Source organism: Ctenopharyngodon idella, chromosome 3 (genome assembly GCF_019924925.1).
Source record: "Ctenopharyngodon idella isolate HZGC_01 chromosome 3, HZGC01, whole genome shotgun sequence".
Taxonomy (NCBI): domain Eukaryota; kingdom Metazoa; phylum Chordata; class Actinopteri; order Cypriniformes; family Xenocyprididae; genus Ctenopharyngodon; species Ctenopharyngodon idella.
This window is the reverse complement of record NC_067222.1, coordinates 7,282,838-7,300,924: the sequence shown is the minus strand read 5'-3', so window position 1 is coordinate 7,300,924 and position 18,087 is coordinate 7,282,838. Positions and strand designations below refer to the sequence as shown.

Sequence of the window (18,087 nt, the reverse complement as noted above, 5' to 3'; positions counted from 1 at the left end):
TATATATTTTGAGCATGTCTCTGATACCCTTTTGCCCACCATGACCTTTTAAAGGCCTGAACCATTTGCCTGACCCCCCTATGTCCTTATAAGTGTTTTTGGGTCATTAGCAGTGATACAGCTGACTGGGGACACACCACCTTGTGGTCCATTGTCCATACTCCTTCATCATTAGGTTTTGCACCTTCACTCATCCAGTCCTAAATTTCCTTTTTTCAGAGCTGAACGTTGCAACTCTCGCAAAGATGACACATTTATTGTTTTTACTTGGTTCAGAGCTTGTGGTTTCCTACTTGCTGTCTGTGTTTGAGCTAGTGCTGCTCGTGCTACCAAATCAGCTCTTTCATTTCCTCTTTCTGTTCTGTGTTCCCCTTAGTATGCACCTTAACTTTCAGCACTGCTACTTGTGTAGGCTCTCTCAGAGCTTCTATTAAATCAGAGACTATTTTTGATTTAAAATTGGTGTTCCTGCACTAGTGCTATAGCCTCTTTCTTCCCAAATCTTCCAAAAAAACATGAAGCACAGCAAAAGAATATCAGCTGTCCATGTAGATATTGCACTTTTTGCCTAGTCTACATGCCTCGGTCAGAGCTATTAATTCTGCTACGTGGGCAGTGGTATTATCAGGCAATTTTTTCTGCTTTCAATATTTGTGCAATGTCTACTACTGCATATCCTGCTCTTCTTACTCCATTTGCCACCTGTTAGGCACCATCTACATGCAGTGTCCTATCTGGGTCCTGCAGGGGATCTATCATTGTTCTGTTTGGCTTGTTTTGTTCTTGGTCTGCACAGTGACATTGTTCTGTCACCAGGTCGCCTGTTAACTTATCTATCCCCCTAGTATAAATGTAGCCACATTTTCTACTCCTGTTTTAGTAAAGGTTATGTGAGGTTGTTCTAGGAGCATACACCATTTTGACCATCTAGGTATAGTGTCACTCATGTAACCCTTCCCATTGAGAGCATGGATAGCACCTCATGTTTGCAGTGGATAATTAACTGATTGTCTAATACTACTGGTGCTGTACTCATTACAGCAAGAGCAATGGCTTCTAGGGCTTTTACACATGTGGTGAAACCTTGTGCATCTAAAGTAGTACTGTAATACCCAACTGGTTTTAATTCTGTGCCCCATGGTTGACACAATACTGCTGACATATAACCTTCTGCCTCTGCTATAAATAGATGAAATTCAGCCTGTCTAGGATATGCAAGGGCAGGGTCCTTTTTCATTTCCTGTTTCATACTCTGAAATTGTTGAACAGCCTGTTCTGATAGTTGCACATAGTCGGTGCCCTTAGTGTGACCTTTCAGTGCTTGCTGGAGGTCGGAAGTTTTTCTCGCATAGTCTTCAATCCACTGTCTGCAGAAATTAAACACGCCTAACACTGATCTCAGTTCAGATAGTGTTTTTGGCAACTTCAGTTTTTCTAGGGCCTCAGTTCTGCTCTGCAAAGAAAGTCTGCCTTCAGCAGATATAGTCTGCCCTAAAAATGTCACAGATGTTTTACAAAGTTGAGCCTTTTTTCTGTTGGCTACTTTTTTCGTCCTCATGTAGCAAATCTAGTAATTTTTGAAAATCTTGCTTATGAGTTTGTTCATCCTCACTACATATCAAAATATCATCCACATATGGAATTATAGTGGATACACCTGTCCATTTATTTAAAGTTTGTCTCAAAGCTTGATGATAAACTGTAGGACTGTAATGAAAACCTTGTGGCAATCTAGTCCATTTGAATTGATGGCCATTACATGTGAAAGCAAAGAAATTTTGACAGTTTTCATGCAGTGGTATGAACCAAAATCCATTAGAAATATCAATTACTGAAAAAACGTTTGCACTGTCTGGCACACAGGAGAAAATAGTGGAGGGATCTGCTACTAGTGGTGTCATTCTATCTAAAGATTTATTAGCTTCTTGATAGTCAATGGTTAACCTCCATTTCCCGTTTGGTTTTTTAACAGGCCACATTGGTGAGTTGCTGCAGGAGGAAGTGCGTTTTACTATACCCTGGGCTTCTAGAGATTTGACGACTTCTTCATGAGTTTACGGTTGTCTCCAGAAGTGAGAACTAATTTCAATACCAATAGCATATATTTGAATGAGTACGAGTAGATGTCTGCATAATCCTCCAATAATTCTATCGTTTCTTGATTTCTGTTATATGGGTCAAGAGTTTTGAACAGGCTCACCACCTGATCTGGTTGCAACGGAGTATTTAAGCTTAGTTTTGCTCCTTTGCCTGGTGTTTTTTTTTAGACTCTGCGCATTCTCCGTCCAAGCCCTCTAACGTCTCTACTTCATCAGCACGCATTATTCGAACTGGCCTTAGTTTAGGCAGATCTATAGTTCTTCGTGACCATTCCATGTACTCACTTTCGGTATCTGTTTCTTCTTCGGGGTAGGTATTGGGATTTCTATATTTACGATATGGCGGCACCCACGGCTCATCACACTGCTTATCATAGAAAGCTGGGTCATATAACTGTGGCCTTGTTAAGTCAGGGTATCCTGCGGATCGTACTTTCACTGTATCATTGGTCTTTAAGCTTTTTGCCTTTACTTCCTCTTCAAGAGACATTTTCTGTTTCTCTAGGCTGCTGACCTGTCTGCTCAAAATGCGCATTTGACCTTGCAACTTATCTACAGCCTTTTCTTTTTCCTCAACATGCTTCTCATGTTTTGCTTTATCCCCTCTTTGCAGGCTTTCTCTATAGCATTTTTAATCTGTCTGGCTTTCAACAATACCACATGAATAACATCCACAGAAGGTTTCTTTTGTCTGACTGCATCATGGACCAGTGTCAATTCTACAGTCCACACAACTCCCACTTTCCTGTCTAAATTATATTTCTGTATGAGTCTTTCTTCTGTTTTGGGAACGGTAATTTAACATTACCTAATGTTAAATCACTTCCCATTGAATCTAGACACACTTTCAGAATGTCTTGGACTTTAGCAAAGTTCATTACGGAACCAGAATTCACCTCCACCTCAGACTTGGCCTCAGCCATTTTAACTAGTCTTAGAGTATTCTTTTTGATCCAGAAACAGTATTAATAGCAGTTAATGGGTAGTACTCACTCACTTTACTAGCTCTAGTAATGCTTTCAGTAGAACGATGTGGATCCTCCTGTCTTGACCTCTGAAGGTTCTTGCCTCGTGTACCCGGGCTGAGAGCAACCAACGTCGACGGTCAGGGACCACCAATTCAACTTCACACTAATTGGGCCCTTTTTGTCCCGTTCTTCCTCCGTTTTTCTTTGTTTTTGATCCTGCCGACTACGCCAATGAATGTTGGACCAGTTAGAAGGAAGAGACAAAAGCCTGAGGTGGAGAATATCAATGTTCTTTATTGTTCATCAGTAGAGATGAGCCAAGTGGAAGCAGAAAAGAAGAAACTTCTGAGAGTCTAAGTCTCTCGATCTTTATATAGTATGTGGGTGTTTAGGCAAGCAGACAATTCTTGGTTCCCGTTCTTTGCCTCTGACAGCAAAACAGGAAACGGGTCTTGCAAATTGCATTGTCTGAAAAGGGACCCTAGCCCTTTAGTAAGATACAAGAAAAATAAAATAGAGATAGAAAAATAGTACATTCCCACACGGTTTATAGTCTGGGGAAGTAAACCCGTGGCCTGTATTACAAGGCACGATGTCGAAGTCGAAGAAAATTCAGTCAGACTTAATCTTGGTATCACAACACTGGCTTTAAAATGTCCCGGACAACTCAGGCTTTGATCCTCAGGCTATAAATTCTTGAGCGCTTGCAAATAAAAATGTGACGTTTGCAGTGAGCAGCCAATCATGTGACGTGTGAAGAGCTTCAGAGTAAAATATACCTCTCTGCTGAAGATAAAGAGACAAACATAATAACCAAATAATAACCAATATAACAATAACCAAACGATAGAAATAATTTAAACACATTTTCTCAGCAGCAGGTAACACTATTGAACAGGGGTTGGCAAATAAGTATGGCATCGGGCCAAAAAAAATTTGCCACTAGATGGCGGGCCAGAACATAGTCAAAGGAGACTTGAATAAGCCCATAAATGGCATGTTTGAGTTTTATTTCCTCTTTCCATGTTGTGAATAATAAATGTGTATCATTTTAATTTAATTTTAGCCATATAATCACTAAATCTTTCTAAGCTTTTATAAATGTGCCTTATAAAAAAAAAATTACTGTGTACATCTGAGACATGTGTTGAGATATGTCAGTGCAAGTTGCTTTCAGTTAAAACAGCTCAAACATGCACTTTAATTTGAGACTATAGCTTAAGCCTTGTCTGTGAAACCAGGGATATAAATTCAACAACATTAAATGTCAAGTTGAACATACTTAACATTCTACGTAAATGCAACTTAACTGGGTCAGTGCAACAAAGATAACTCAAAAAGTTAAGTTGAGTGAATTATTTTTTTTACAGTACATAAAGTATACTTAAAATACTTGAATTTTACTTTAGTATACTTAATAAAATTTACTTTTTGAAGTATACTTATTTTTGTAAGGAGTGAGTGTGAGGGATTAATTTTAAGATATTAAAATTAATAGTGTGAGGGATTAATTTTAAGATAAATATCCATTAACCCTCACCCTGTCTGAAGCATGACACAGAACTGAGAACTTCATCAGCTTTCCTCTATGCTATGAGAGAGCAACCTCTGGACAATAAAATTTCCCCCTGGGTAGGCTGAACAGGTTCCTCTGAAACACAACTACTTCAAAAAATAATTGAAAATATCTTTTGGAGGTGGCAAAGATGCAAAAATGTTTACTATAGTCTTTCTAAAACTAAATTAAATTAAGTATCAAGGTTATGTGAGATTAGTGCTGTCAGTCTGAACAGCTCACAGTTTCCTTCTTAGATTTTCCTGTAGAATAAGGCTAGTGATCTCACAACTGTGTGAGTGTTTCTTGTATGGTGAACTAAGACTGTATGTTGTGTTTCTTTTCTTCTTCTTTGAGTATCTTCTGTTAGCAATGCAAAGTTCTCTTAATGCAACGGTGAGTGATCTTTGTTATCAAACCAAATTTTGAACAATGTCTAACTGTGAGATTTTCAGGTTGAGTGAATATGCTCACACAAGACCTCAAAGGATAAAACTATACCAGAATATAATCATGTGGAGTGTTTTATCTGTAAGGGAATGTCCACAGTTTAGTGCGTCTTGTTTCTTGTAGAGAGTGGTATGTTCAGAAAGGGAAACAAATTAAGTTGTAGCTAAGTGTAATAGAGGTCTGCATTCCCGCGGTTCCCGATAAGATTTCTTGCTGCGCGGGATTAAATTTTGAATGAAAGGCGGATTGCGGTCGGTAACTTTAGTGTACTTTAGGCGGGAGCGGGCGGTCTGACAATAACCCGGTCACTCCCGAGATGCTTTGACATCAGCGCATCTGTGCTTGAACTTGAAGTGAACAAAACTTTCTGCAGTGGTGGCGTTCACACAGTCCCCAGTTCCCTGTCCTGAGAAACCTGGCAAGATATGTTCTTTGCATTAGAGGTCCGCGCGAGTGCACCTTCAGAGAACATTCAACCTTTGTGATCGGATTTTGGAGGAGAGACTTTCTGAAACGGTCGTTAGTCAGCGTCATTCTGTTCTTGCGTTTATGTTAAAAAAGATTTCATTTTGCAGTATAGCTAGTAAGCCAACAGTTTTCGTTTATGTAATTTTGGCATAGCCTATAGTTTTGAGGGACATGTTGTAGGCTATTTAATTTAGCCTATTTTTCTCTGTGATATTTAGTTTATTATTCTTTGTGACATTTTTTCTCTGACATTTCTAGGGTGTTGACAGCATAGGACAAATAACAAATACAAATCTTGTATATGCAACATTTTATATTTGTTATCCCCAATCACTTTCTTTCTTTAGGGGAAGTTTAAACGTGAGATTCTGGAAACGATCTTTAGCGGGACCCGTCGGGTTGGGAAGAAAATCACTATATGCGGATAGATTCGGGTTGTAAGTTGTCACAGAATAAGAATATGTGAATAATTCCAATAGGACGATATGTTTAAATTATATGTTAAAAATAGTGTAAGAAATAGCAAATGTAAATTATATTATTGAATTTGAATGATCATTTTGCTCCAAACATTGCACATGAAAAAAATGTAAATTTAAATACAGAAATGCATTGCCATTTTACATATCGCATTGCCATTTTGCATATTACATTTCAAATTAAAAATTGCTACCCATATGCTTCCATCGTGAACACAAAAGGACACTAAAACACCACCCAGGCACAAGACTATAGAGGGAGAATGTTGAGAGAGGAAAAAGATGGAGGAAGGCAGCCACCAACCAACAATGATTGTCAGTAGGAAAACTACAATCCAAATAAAACTGATTACCTCAAGTCCATCTAGTTTAAACTTGCCGCGCTAGCAACTGCTCTCTTCATGGAAGCTTTGCGTTTAAAGAGCTAATAAAACATTTCGACTCAGATCAATATTAACCCCTTCAGGCTGATGCAAGATCCTGATCACCCTGTCGGGGTTTCTTCTGAGATAACAACCGGCTGGATGTACATTATCCCTTACTTAACAAAAACAACTTTTGATTTTACTAATGTATGAGTAAACGTTGAAATTAACATTAACTAAGATTAATAAATACTGTAGAAGTATTATTCACTCTTAGTCCATGTTAACTTAAGGAGTTAACTAATGTTAACTAAGAAAACCGTATTGTAAAATGTGTTTCCGGATTAAACAGAACTATAAGCAGACTAAATTGCTTTTCTTTTATGCGATTTCTTAACTGTAAAATGTTTTATGTTGTGAGGGGAAGTCATAATATATTAGAAAATACAGGCATAACAAATGATCAAACAGTACTCAAGATATAATGTGACTTTTCATTATATCTCACATTATATCTTCACATTTGACTTTTAGAGAACAGTGCCATAAAGAGACTAAAAGAGATCATGGCATTACAGAAATTCACAAATACTGAAACAAGCCAAAGCATTTTTAGACAACAGTGGACTGCGTTAAACAGCAGGATTTAGTAATTATATGGCTTAGATTGAGTAGACCTTGGATATTCTGTTCTGGACATTCATACTCTTAGGCTTCACCAAAATTGCTCAAGGGAAGATTATGTTCAGGATAACAAGTTGTATAGAGATATTGGACATATCAGCCGTGAATAAAGTGACATAATCAAATTCATAAGAGTAGCACTTCACAGTCAAAACAGTTTTAGAGATAGTCAAAAAACCCTGACTGTCACTGATGCTTATATGAGAGTCATAGTTTATTATTCATTTGTAGTTTTAATTCATCGGATTTATTCTCTTTTACCCTTGTTATGGGCCAATAATAATTCATTCTGTTATTTTCTTCCAGCAGTTCTCTGAAGCTTTCACTGCAGCAATAGTGTTGCCTGTTGCTGAGAAAATGTGTTTAAATTATTTCTATCGTTTGGTTATTATCTCTTAATCTTCAGCAGCAAAGTATACATCACTCTGAAACTCTACACGCGTCACATGATTGGCTGCTCACTGCAAACGTCACATTTTTATTTGCAAGCGCTCAAGAATTTATAGCCTGAGTTGTCCGGGACATTTTAAAGCCAGTGCTGTGATACCAAGATTAAGTCTGACTGAATTTTCTTCGACTTCGACATCGTGCATCTCAATACAGGCCACGGGTTTACTTCCCCAGACTATAGACCGCAATCTGTGAGTATCAGTTTACACAAGCTCATTTTATATTTGTGTAACATGTACAGTGCTGTTTTATTTATTTTTTTGGAAGTGAAAAAAGTTTGTAAAAAGGTGGTCTATCAATAATCTTCAAAGCATTGAGTAATAGGTATAAAGCAACACTTTGATAATATGTCTTTTTCTGGAGAAAATCTGCTGTATTTTCTGGGGTTTGTGATTGACTTTGCTTTTAAATGTTTCACAGCCTACAGACAAAAGAAGAACACTGAGGTATGTCAACTCTAATTTATTTTCACGTAATATTTGTGTAACTGAATGTGCATAAACTGCTTTATTAGGCCAAATATCAGACAGAGCTTTGATATGTTTTGTTCAGCAGGTCATGAAGATCCATCAGTCTACCGTGATTCTGCTGCTGGTTATATGTGCACCATTGTCCACTTACAGTCAGGATTATGTGGCTTTCAAAAACAAACATGTGGCTCGACTCAACATGGATGGAAAGGATTGTACCGCTGAGATCGATAATAGACAAATCAATAAAAAAGGCAATTGCAAACAAATAAACACCTTCATAATAGCAACTGAACAGCAAATTAAAGACGTTTGTACGAAGGATGGAAAACCGCGAAAGGATGGAATGACCTATGACAGCAATACTATGTTTGATGTGATTGTTTGTACTGGCATAAAAGATAACAACGGTTGTAAATATAACGGTAAAAAAAAAAATATGAAAATTACTTTGACATGTGAAAATGGTCTCCCAGTACATTATGGTGTTTCAAATAGAGCCGGCTGAGTGTAGCATCAGCTTCAGTTCATTTCCCTATTCGTGTGCTTCTTCTTTTCTGTCTTTCTTTTCCAGGTTGTTTTAGTGCAAACTTCTCTTCTTTCACTTTTCACATGATTGATTACAGTATAATTTCTAAGCAAAAAAAAAAAAAAAAAACAAGGTTACAAGTTAAGGTTACAAAGGTTAAGTTTGGGTGTTGGTGTCAGCCAGTGTGGCAAAAAGCTTGGAAGTTGTTAACAGCTGAGGAGCAAAGAGAAGTTTCTCCATTTTAGAGAGTAGTGAATGTACAAACACAGACAAGGGAAGAAAGATGAAGATAGAAGATGAGGGAAGAATCAAGTGAATGTTGTGCCTTCTGTGCTGAGACCCTCAATAAAATTCTCTATAGCATTAAACATGTCTCTTATTGTCTTGAATCTCAAGAAGACCAAATTGAATATAAGCAGGGATGTAGTGGAGGGTAAACCATGTAAATGCAGTTCACATATAGGATATACCTTTTTGTAGAACATTATGACTTATTTATTATTATCTTAGCATTTTCTAAATATATCCAAGTTTATGTCTCTTGTTTGACTCCTGGAATGGAAAGGATTGTTTAGGCTATGGTTTTTTATTTCAGTGCTATCCAGGTAATATATAGGTGTGAAGCATCTCTAATTGGACTTTATACAACAGTGTGTTGGTATTTGTCAACTTTAGGCAGACTTGTTCACACTGAAGCAAAATATTTTACGAGGACATTCAATAAAGGAAGGAAAAAAACACGAAAACCCACTGGAGGTTGACAGGGAACATGGAAATCCCATGTGTCCTTACTGGAGAAAACTCCCACCCGACACAAAAGCCTTTCTGCAGCACAGGAGGAGGTTTGCTGCTAATAACATTCCTTTAGCTGTAAATTGTTAAGCATTTTCCCTTCTAAATAATCTAAAACAGCTTAACATTATTTATGCAGTGGCCTGTCTCACAAAGCAGGTTTAAGTAGTTACCCAGGTTTGAGTTGAGTTAAACAAGCTCAAATAATAATAATAAAAAAAATAAAAAATAAAAATGATAAAGGGAGTCTTACTCTTTAGTGATTGTTACAACTGTAAAATATGTGCTATCAGAAATGACTATCATCAAAAAAGTAGAACAATTCTGAAAAAACATGCACTCTTTGAAGAAGATCCATATTAAAATATTTTATAAATATCTTAAATATATATATATATATATATATATATATATATATATATATATATATATATATATATATATTAGTAGGAATAATAACTTGTTTGGCAATACTGCAATCTGCTTGGTTTTCACTTCAAAATACATCACATGCATGACATTAACAACAGATTATTTTAATGTTATTGGTGCCAATACTGCAGTTACACAAGGCTGGTGGCTATAAACGCTGAATATAAACACAGATTTAAAAACAGATCATTAGATGCTTGTTTTGTGAGCTGATAACACCTGATCCTGCTCTATCTTGGCTTTCTTTGCCACAACAAATATATTTTATGAACACACAATTACAGCAACCAAAGGAAAGCTAACACAAGAAGATGCTGAAAAGACGTCTTCTGGACATGACTTTGCTTAGGCCTTAGGGATCACAATAAGACGCGATGCTGCCCTCTAGTGCAGTGAAGCAGAAATACATTTCATTGGTCCAAAAATGAGGAAAAAATATTTTATACTCACAAACGTAAATAATGCAATCATCAAACATTAAACAGCATATAAATCAAAACTGCCTAACATTACTGAATAAAATGTTGAACCCATGAAGAGGAAGCGACTGTGAAGCTTTGGACGTGTTGATGGGCTCGATCTACTCCATCTGTGTTTTGATCATCAATCTGATCCAGATTGATGATCAAAACTTTGACAAAATGCTATTTTCTCAACTTTTTGTAAAATGTTGCCTTTCTTTATGAAACTTACCCACATTCAAGTGTTGATAAAAACAGATGCATGGAGCTAGAATAAACTGTTTATTTAATTAAAGTACATTTAAAGTTAGATTTCAAGTATAATATATATATATATATATATATATATATATATTCCTGAATTGGAACATAGTAGTATACTTAAAGTGCAAAAATAATATATAAATAAATATAAATATATAAAAACTTACAAGTATACTTGCAGTTTAAAACTATACGTCAAAGTGTACTTTCATAAACTAAAAAATACTACTAGTATTATAATAGTAAACTACTAGTATACTTAAGTAAACTTGTAGTACAGATGCTGTACAAATGAGAAACGTAGTTGTGAACTAGTTGTACACTTAAAGTTTACTACTGTTACACTTATAGTACACTTAAACGTATACTTTTATATACTAAAAGTGGGCCAATTTAGTCCCAAGCAGTATTGAAATAGTACACTTACAAGTTTACTAATAGTACACATGGATATTAGTATACTTACTACATAAAGTATACATAAAAATATACTTGAACATTACGTAAGTACTTCATAAAATAAACTACATTATACTTCTTTTTCATAAGGGATACATGGACAAATATATTGGGACACCTGACCAGGGACTCTGACATTCTAAATAAATAGACATTACTATGGAGCTTCCACTGTTCTAAGAAGGCTTTCCACTAGATTTTGGAGTGTTTCTTTGGGAATTTTTGCAGGAATAATTCACCCAAAGATAAAAAATCATGAGTTAAATCTTGACTCTTAGGGAATGTTATGGACTGCTGCTGGTGGTTTTCTGGTGCTGCTGTGCAGACATTCAGGAAGGTACTGTAAACCATCTGTTAACACTCCAGTCTGTGTTTCATATTTTAATGCCCAAACATGGTGTTTAACACTGTCCTTTACCTTTATAAGACTCGTCTATGATCTGGTTTCTGTAGTGACTCTTGTCATTCATGTCTGTGTTGTGTCTTGTAGGAGTTCTGTCGGCTCCATGAGGATCTGCACTGCTGTGGGAATCATTGTTTCCCTTCATCACATGGATCTATTACTACATGAACACAGAGCTGAGGAAACACTGGCCTGAACACTGTACAACTGCTCTCTGATCAGCCAGAACATGACATGAACTACAACACAAACCACTGCATTGCTATGTTATGTTATAGATTATATATTCTAACAGAAAGATGGCACCATAAATTTGCATAATGACTCAGACTTTGCTCAAACCTCTGAGACTTTCTTTCTCTGTGAAACACAAAATATGTTTAGCACAATATTAAAGGTGGATGTGTCACACATTACAATTTATACTGTATGTTTACATTAAATATTTACTCAGAATATTTATTCAGAATTAAGTTTTCTAAAACAGCTATTAATTTGGATGCATATTGATAAATAAATGCAAGTACACTTCTTAAAGGTTCAGTGGGGTTCTATATAGAACTCTAGGGTTCTCAACTCAATTCTAATGTTCACTTTATGCCAAAAAGGTTATATATACAAGGAGAAATGTCTTAAATGATTTCATAATACTTTCATGTTTAATGGGTTATTTCAGTTTTTTTTTCTAGTGATAAATTATGTGTATGACCTGTTTAATTCATAAAATTTAATTAAAATTAAAAATTGAATCCATGAAATGATCCCATAAAAGCGTTTTTATATGAAGCGCCTGACAGAACTCTATAAGATTCTATATAGAACCTTTTCTTCTGAGAGTGTGTATTGTTTAGATATAACCATTTTCATAAACAGTTTAAATTTATGCATTTTTAGCTTAACTGGTTTGACTAGTAAATCAGTTATGTATTAGCATGACAAAAAGTTGTATTATTTTTATAGTTTTCATAAACAGTGACAGTTTTTTTTTTATGGTGAACTTTTCCTTTAAAATGTGGCCATATTCTCCAATCTAGTACTGTTTCTGTCATAAAACATGGAGGGAAAAGACTAAAGATCGGCTACTGACATTGTGCCAGGGTTATTAACAAAACTATTAAATGAAAACCATTAAAACATTTTAATTACTAAATATATTTCAGTTAATTGCCAAGACAACATTTCTCATTTATGAAATTTAAGTACCAAATTAACTAAAACCAAATAAACTAAAACTTAAATATAAAATATAGACAAAAAAAAAATTAAAACAGAATGTAAAAAAATACAATTCAACAAAAACTATAATAGTATATCACTGATACTAAAACAACATTGCATTGTACTAAAACTCGTTTTTACACTCACCAGCTGCAAATCAGTGACGACCAAATGACGAGGCTTTCAGATAAAATATGAGAATGATTCTCAGATCACCCACTACACGCTCGCCATTAATATTAGCGACAATATTTATTATGAACCATAATGACTTTGCAAATATATATAACAGAAATGAACTCCCTCGTCTTTAGCATCGGTTCTGTCATCAGTGTAAAAGGTCCAACAGATCCAAACAAACACACAATGAAACCGTGAGTGAGGATGAACTAATGCAGGTAAAAACAATCAAACTGTTGCTGTCATTTATTTGGGGGAAAAACACTGATTAACATTTACAACAAATTACAACAAATTTAAAAAATACAATTTATTATTATGTAAAAAAAAATAAATACTGGCTCATCTCTATATACATATACAAAGTACAGATCCCTTTGATTTCACTGTATTATAAATACAATCTGTCACAACTCAAAACTTTTGATCCAGTCTAAAAAAAGAGCATTTACTGAAAGTAAACTTCTACAATGGCTCATTCTTGGATTTCTGACATCAGAAACCTGATGTAATAACACACAAGTGCCCATATTTCCATATTATAACCAAGCCTTTCTAAACCATGTTCAGAAACACGTCTGCAAGTTAATGAGTAACACACTCAAATAAAGAGCAGAAGAACTGCTGAGAAGAGCGACATGAGGAAATACTGAACCATGAGACATATTCACAGTCCATGGCAGCAACTTATCAATAAAACACACCGTATGTGCCCAATATTGTATATAAATTAAATATAAAAGGTAAAACTATTTATACAGGTTTTGCTTTAAAGCACCAAAGGGAGTCATAAGGCTGTATTTGTGGTTCCTCTGAACATGAGCACTGTGTTTCAGCACTGTAGTGTATCTGATAGTGCTCATATAAGCAAGAGAAGCATCTGACACCACCAGCTGCTTATCTGAAGATGTTGTAGAGTGTCCAATTAGAAGATGCAGATCTACAAGTTATTGAAGCACAAAGCTCGAGTCTATACAAGCAGTCTATGGACCACATTTGTAAAACTGCATGTATCCACCTTATTTTGCAAGGCTATTGTCTGTGAATGTGCAAGCCTTCCTATTCGCATTCACTATCAACATGACCAACAAACAAACACAATACTTAAGCATAACACTTCCATTTTTAAGCAGAACACTGAACGGACTTGTGAATGTTTCAGAAGTAAACAGTGGATAAATCTGGTAGATTCACTCAGTGCCATGATTGTTGGACTGAATCAGGCTGCGTCTCCTCCATCTCTATCTCTCCCAGCCTCCTGTTCTTCAGTCTCTAACATCGGTCTCAACTCAAATGATTGTGCTGCAGTCTGGTTCTGGTTTGATGGGTTATGTGGAGTTTCATCAGACACGACCTCATTCTGTGTTCAAGAGGAGACACGTGAGTTAACCATTATCCACATTACTCCTTTCTGCTATAGTATATCTGCTTTAATATAAGAAAAGTTGCTTGAAAGATGAAATTACAAACGCTTGACTGTGACACTTTTCAGTTCTTCTGGCACCCCAGAAAAAAAGCGGTTTTATATTACCAGTTCATTCAAAAGAACTGAAAAAAAGGTAACTAGAAGTACTTTGTGAGGCTGAAACACCCTGTTTCCAACAGCTTGCTAGGCTTTTCCATCGAGATTAGTTCAATAATAAAGTCAGCCTAACACAAATGATAATAATTCACAGACCAATTAATAATAACATATTTAAAGAATGAGACAGAGCAGGAGTAAAAACATACGTCTGCTGGGTATTTTTATTTTTTAACTGTGTTTATGCATCATTTCACAGACTTTAGAAATTATGCGTGATACGTTTGAGATTGTATATTCAAGAACCTGCTACATGTCTGACCAGTTCATACTGCAAAAATTAATTTCTTCCACAGTATTTTTTCCAGTACAAATATCTAAACATCCTTAAATCAAGATACATTTACTTGAGAAGCAAAAATCACATAAGAAAACAAGTGCTGATTTCTGAAAATCTGATCGTAATTAAGTGACTTTACACCTTGGCAGTTTGATACGCACTCCGAACCACTGATTCGAAACAAAAGATTTGTAAAGCTTTGAAGCTTCATGAAGCAGTGTTTTGAAATTACACATCACTAGATATTGTTTAATAAAGTCGTTTTTTTTGTTTTTTTGGTGCACAAAAAGTATTCTCGTCACTTCATAACATTAAGGTTGAACAGTCGTTTTGCATCTCAAGAAAATGTATCTTGATTTAAGAAAGTTTAGATATTTGTAAAGGAAAACAAGACAAAAATACTAAGTAAGAAAATCATTTTTGCAGTGTAAATACTGAAATTGATTTTGTCCATTGTTTATAAACTTAAAGCTACTTGTCTGAAGAACCTAAAAGTGCAGCTGCATCATCATAATTTCATCTATAATACAGGTTAGTGACAAATCTCAAATAAATACAACGTTATATGAGATGTTCACCTGAGAAGAGGGATTCTGCTGTGATCTTCTGGCTGGATTCTGTGTTTAGGAAACGACATGTTAAATACATGAAGTAAATCAATAAATATCAAATAAATATTAAATCTTATGTGAAACTTTAAATATATACTGTATGTTACTAACCTGAAAACGCTGCTGAAATTTTTTAATGACTGAAAAAAAGAGGGAAATATATTTGGTGAATCATGTGAAGTTGATCATTCTCAGCTAATTCTCAGCTGTTTTTTGAAGCACTATTATACACACATCAGACTGTATAATGGCCGATCCATGGATTTAGAAAAGAAAGAGCTATTCAATAACCTACACCTTCAAAAATGATTTGCAGCACCAGTGTCACCAAAAATAATGACTGTTTTCAAACAGGTTTCTCAAACCGCTATTGGTTGTACAGAAAAAATAAAATAAACAGACCCAGTGCCTTTTAAACACCTGATTTATAGCAAATAAAGAAACACACAAAGAAACTAAAGATCAGCCTGTTAGATTTCAATGTTATTTAAACTAGTGGTTTATACATAAATATATATATATAGTTTATACTCACAAGGTTCGAAAATGATTAACAGCAGCACAAATGAGGCAAAGATGCATTCAGAGGAAAAGACAACTTTTCTCAGATCCTCTATCGCACGCTCACCATTAACTGTGAAATTAAAACATTACAGTAAATACAAAGTTTGATCACTCTAAAGACCCCAATATACTTCAAGTGAAATCGAAGAACGAACTGGCCAAATCAGGCCAAACCAAAGTTCGTTTTGTGTTTGTTTCAGGAGTTCGAAACAGATTGCCAAAGCCAACTTTCCGGAAAAAACACCTTCGATTGGTCCATGGTGATGATGTAATAAGTGGGTGTGGCTCTGAGGCCCCGCCTTCTTTGCTATGGAAATCTTTTCTGGTTCATTTCTTCTATTCAGTCTGTTGAGGTCGGACGTCCATGAGTAAAAATCTCTTATAATTTTAAAGAGACACTGACACTGTTTTTAATACTGTAAAGCTGCTGCTTTAAAGCAGCATGATCAGATGCTTTCTTAACTGCTGTTGTCTCTGCTGTCATTTTAGTTGTGTGTTTATTTTGTTATTGAGAGGAAAGCGCACAGCACATATTTAAATATTCATCTAAACGTCGCTCTCAGACACGTGGATGGCAACAGGACATTTGCTAACAGTATATCACTGATCATGTATTTCTAACTTCTTTTTACCCCAAAGTGAAGAATTAAATAAAACCTCGCTGTTAGTATATCGGGGCCTTAAACCATACAAACTTCTCTATTTGTAAAGTGTGCTTGTTCTGTGATATCTGTGCACTTGCTTTAAGATTTCACAAATTTTAGTAAAGAGACCCCTGGAAAAAAAATCAAGTGTAAAAAACTCTTGACACGCCACCGCTCAAATCACAGTAACATGCTGTGATGTCAGTCTTATGAAATGTGGAGATGGGATCAAACATTTAAAAGATGTAGCCTTGAATAACTGCATTGTTTATTTATACTTTTGTTATTGAAGACTGAACTTTGCTTCACATTACAGTTTTGCTGGGGCAAAGTCTTCCTTTCAGTTTTCAGTATGATGCTAAATGGTTATGAAAACTCACCCATTTTTAAGATCAGCTCGGTCATCAATGCAAAAGAGTTCACTAGAACAACAACAACTGATCCGATAAGGTGCACAATGTGTCTAAAAGGTAGATCTGTAAGGCAGATAAAAAAAAATATTTAACACAAAACTGGTATGAAATAAAAAGGTTGCAGCCATTTTATAATAAATGTAAATATAGAATACACAGAAGTTAATAAAGGCTAATTGATACTGTACCCAGGTCGCCAAATGAGTGTTTCAGGACCACAATTCCCCAGAGAACTTGAAGAAATGCAGCTACGCAGACCCATCCTTCACAATCTACAATTGGAAAAAAGCAGAAAACCATTAAGACTTCACAGTATCAACTTTAATTGGACATTTTTATGTAATTATAGCCATTATTGTACCTTTTTCTTTTTTCAGTGCTATCAGGTACGAATAGACCATTATTGTGTTCACCACTATCATGAAACATAACCACGCTGCTCTCCTGAACGAACGCAAAGCTGAAAATGATGAAAATGCGAGAACATTTATTTATTAGTTTAAAATTGCAGATCATTTTGGACCATCTCAGACCTGACAACAAATGCTCATTAAACAACTCATGGATTGGCAGATTTAACTTTTTCTGAAGATCTGACATTCATTTGTACTCTTATTCAACAGTGAGTCATTTAAAACCAAAGATAGTGCTATGACAGTTTAAGATAAATGGATTGTCATTGATTTATCTACTGATGCAGTTGAAAAATGATTCATCAAATACTTACGTTCCAGTGTTTTCACACAGGCATTTTTCCAATTATATCTGGTCAAAGTTAGGAACAGTGGAAAAACTCCAACAATAAAAAGTGCTGTAAATGAAGGAAAAAAAGAAAAATGCATGACGCTATATTGAAGACAGTAGGCTTTAGAAACAAACAGTCAACACAATGAAATTGTTTACTAGGGAGTTGCTTATCCTTCAGAAAATTAAACGAAATTCAGCTGTTTTGCCTTTTATTCATTATCCCTGATTTTGTGATTTTATGCAGATTTACAGATCAATAAATTAAGCTATCGTTTAGAAGGTCTTAGGTGTATAGGTTCATTATCACTGATAAACCTATTTATATGCATTTGGCAGACGCTTTTATCCAAACTAAAGCAAGTTACCCAGATAGCAAGCAACCACTGAAATCAATGTTAATGTGTCAACATTAACCGCATTGAATCAACATCACTTTTGCACCTGCAATTAATGTTGAAATTTTTTTACAATTTTATCAAAAAATCAATGTTAATGGCATTGAATCAATCTTACAATGTGA

At 35.3% G+C, this 18,087-nt stretch overlaps 2 protein-coding genes across 29 annotated transcripts in view; one reads left to right on the top strand and one right to left on the bottom strand.

Moving 5' to 3' along the window:
* The window catches only part of LOC127509861 (fas-binding factor 1 homolog), a 78,552-nt gene that overhangs the window by 17,624 nt on the left and 42,841 nt on the right, over positions 1–18,087 (top strand). The window lies entirely within an intron of this gene.
* The window catches only part of LOC127509904 (uncharacterized), a 107,198-nt gene that overhangs the window by 67,879 nt on the left and 21,232 nt on the right, over positions 1–18,087 (bottom strand). For 4 of the 6 annotated variants that reach the window (XM_051889229.1, XM_051889227.1, XM_051889225.1 and 1 more), the window contains 8 exons: positions 17,548–17,631; positions 17,182–17,280; positions 17,009–17,092; positions 16,788–16,883; positions 15,735–15,833; positions 15,311–15,339; positions 15,167–15,205; positions 12,955–14,086 (listed from right to left, as the gene is read on the bottom strand). In XM_051889229.1, the coding sequence (XP_051745189.1) occupies positions 13,946–14,086; positions 15,167–15,205; positions 15,311–15,339; positions 15,735–15,833; positions 16,788–16,883; positions 17,009–17,092; positions 17,182–17,280; positions 17,548–17,631 (671 nt within the window). In that variant the 3' untranslated portion in view covers positions 12,955–13,945. Of the gene's footprint in view, positions 1–12,954; positions 14,087–15,166; positions 15,209–15,310; positions 15,340–15,734; positions 15,834–16,787; positions 16,884–17,008; positions 17,093–17,181; positions 17,281–17,547; positions 17,632–18,087 lie in introns of those variants that run through there. The other 2 variants (XR_007929392.1, XM_051889228.1) reach the window with 2 other exon arrangements.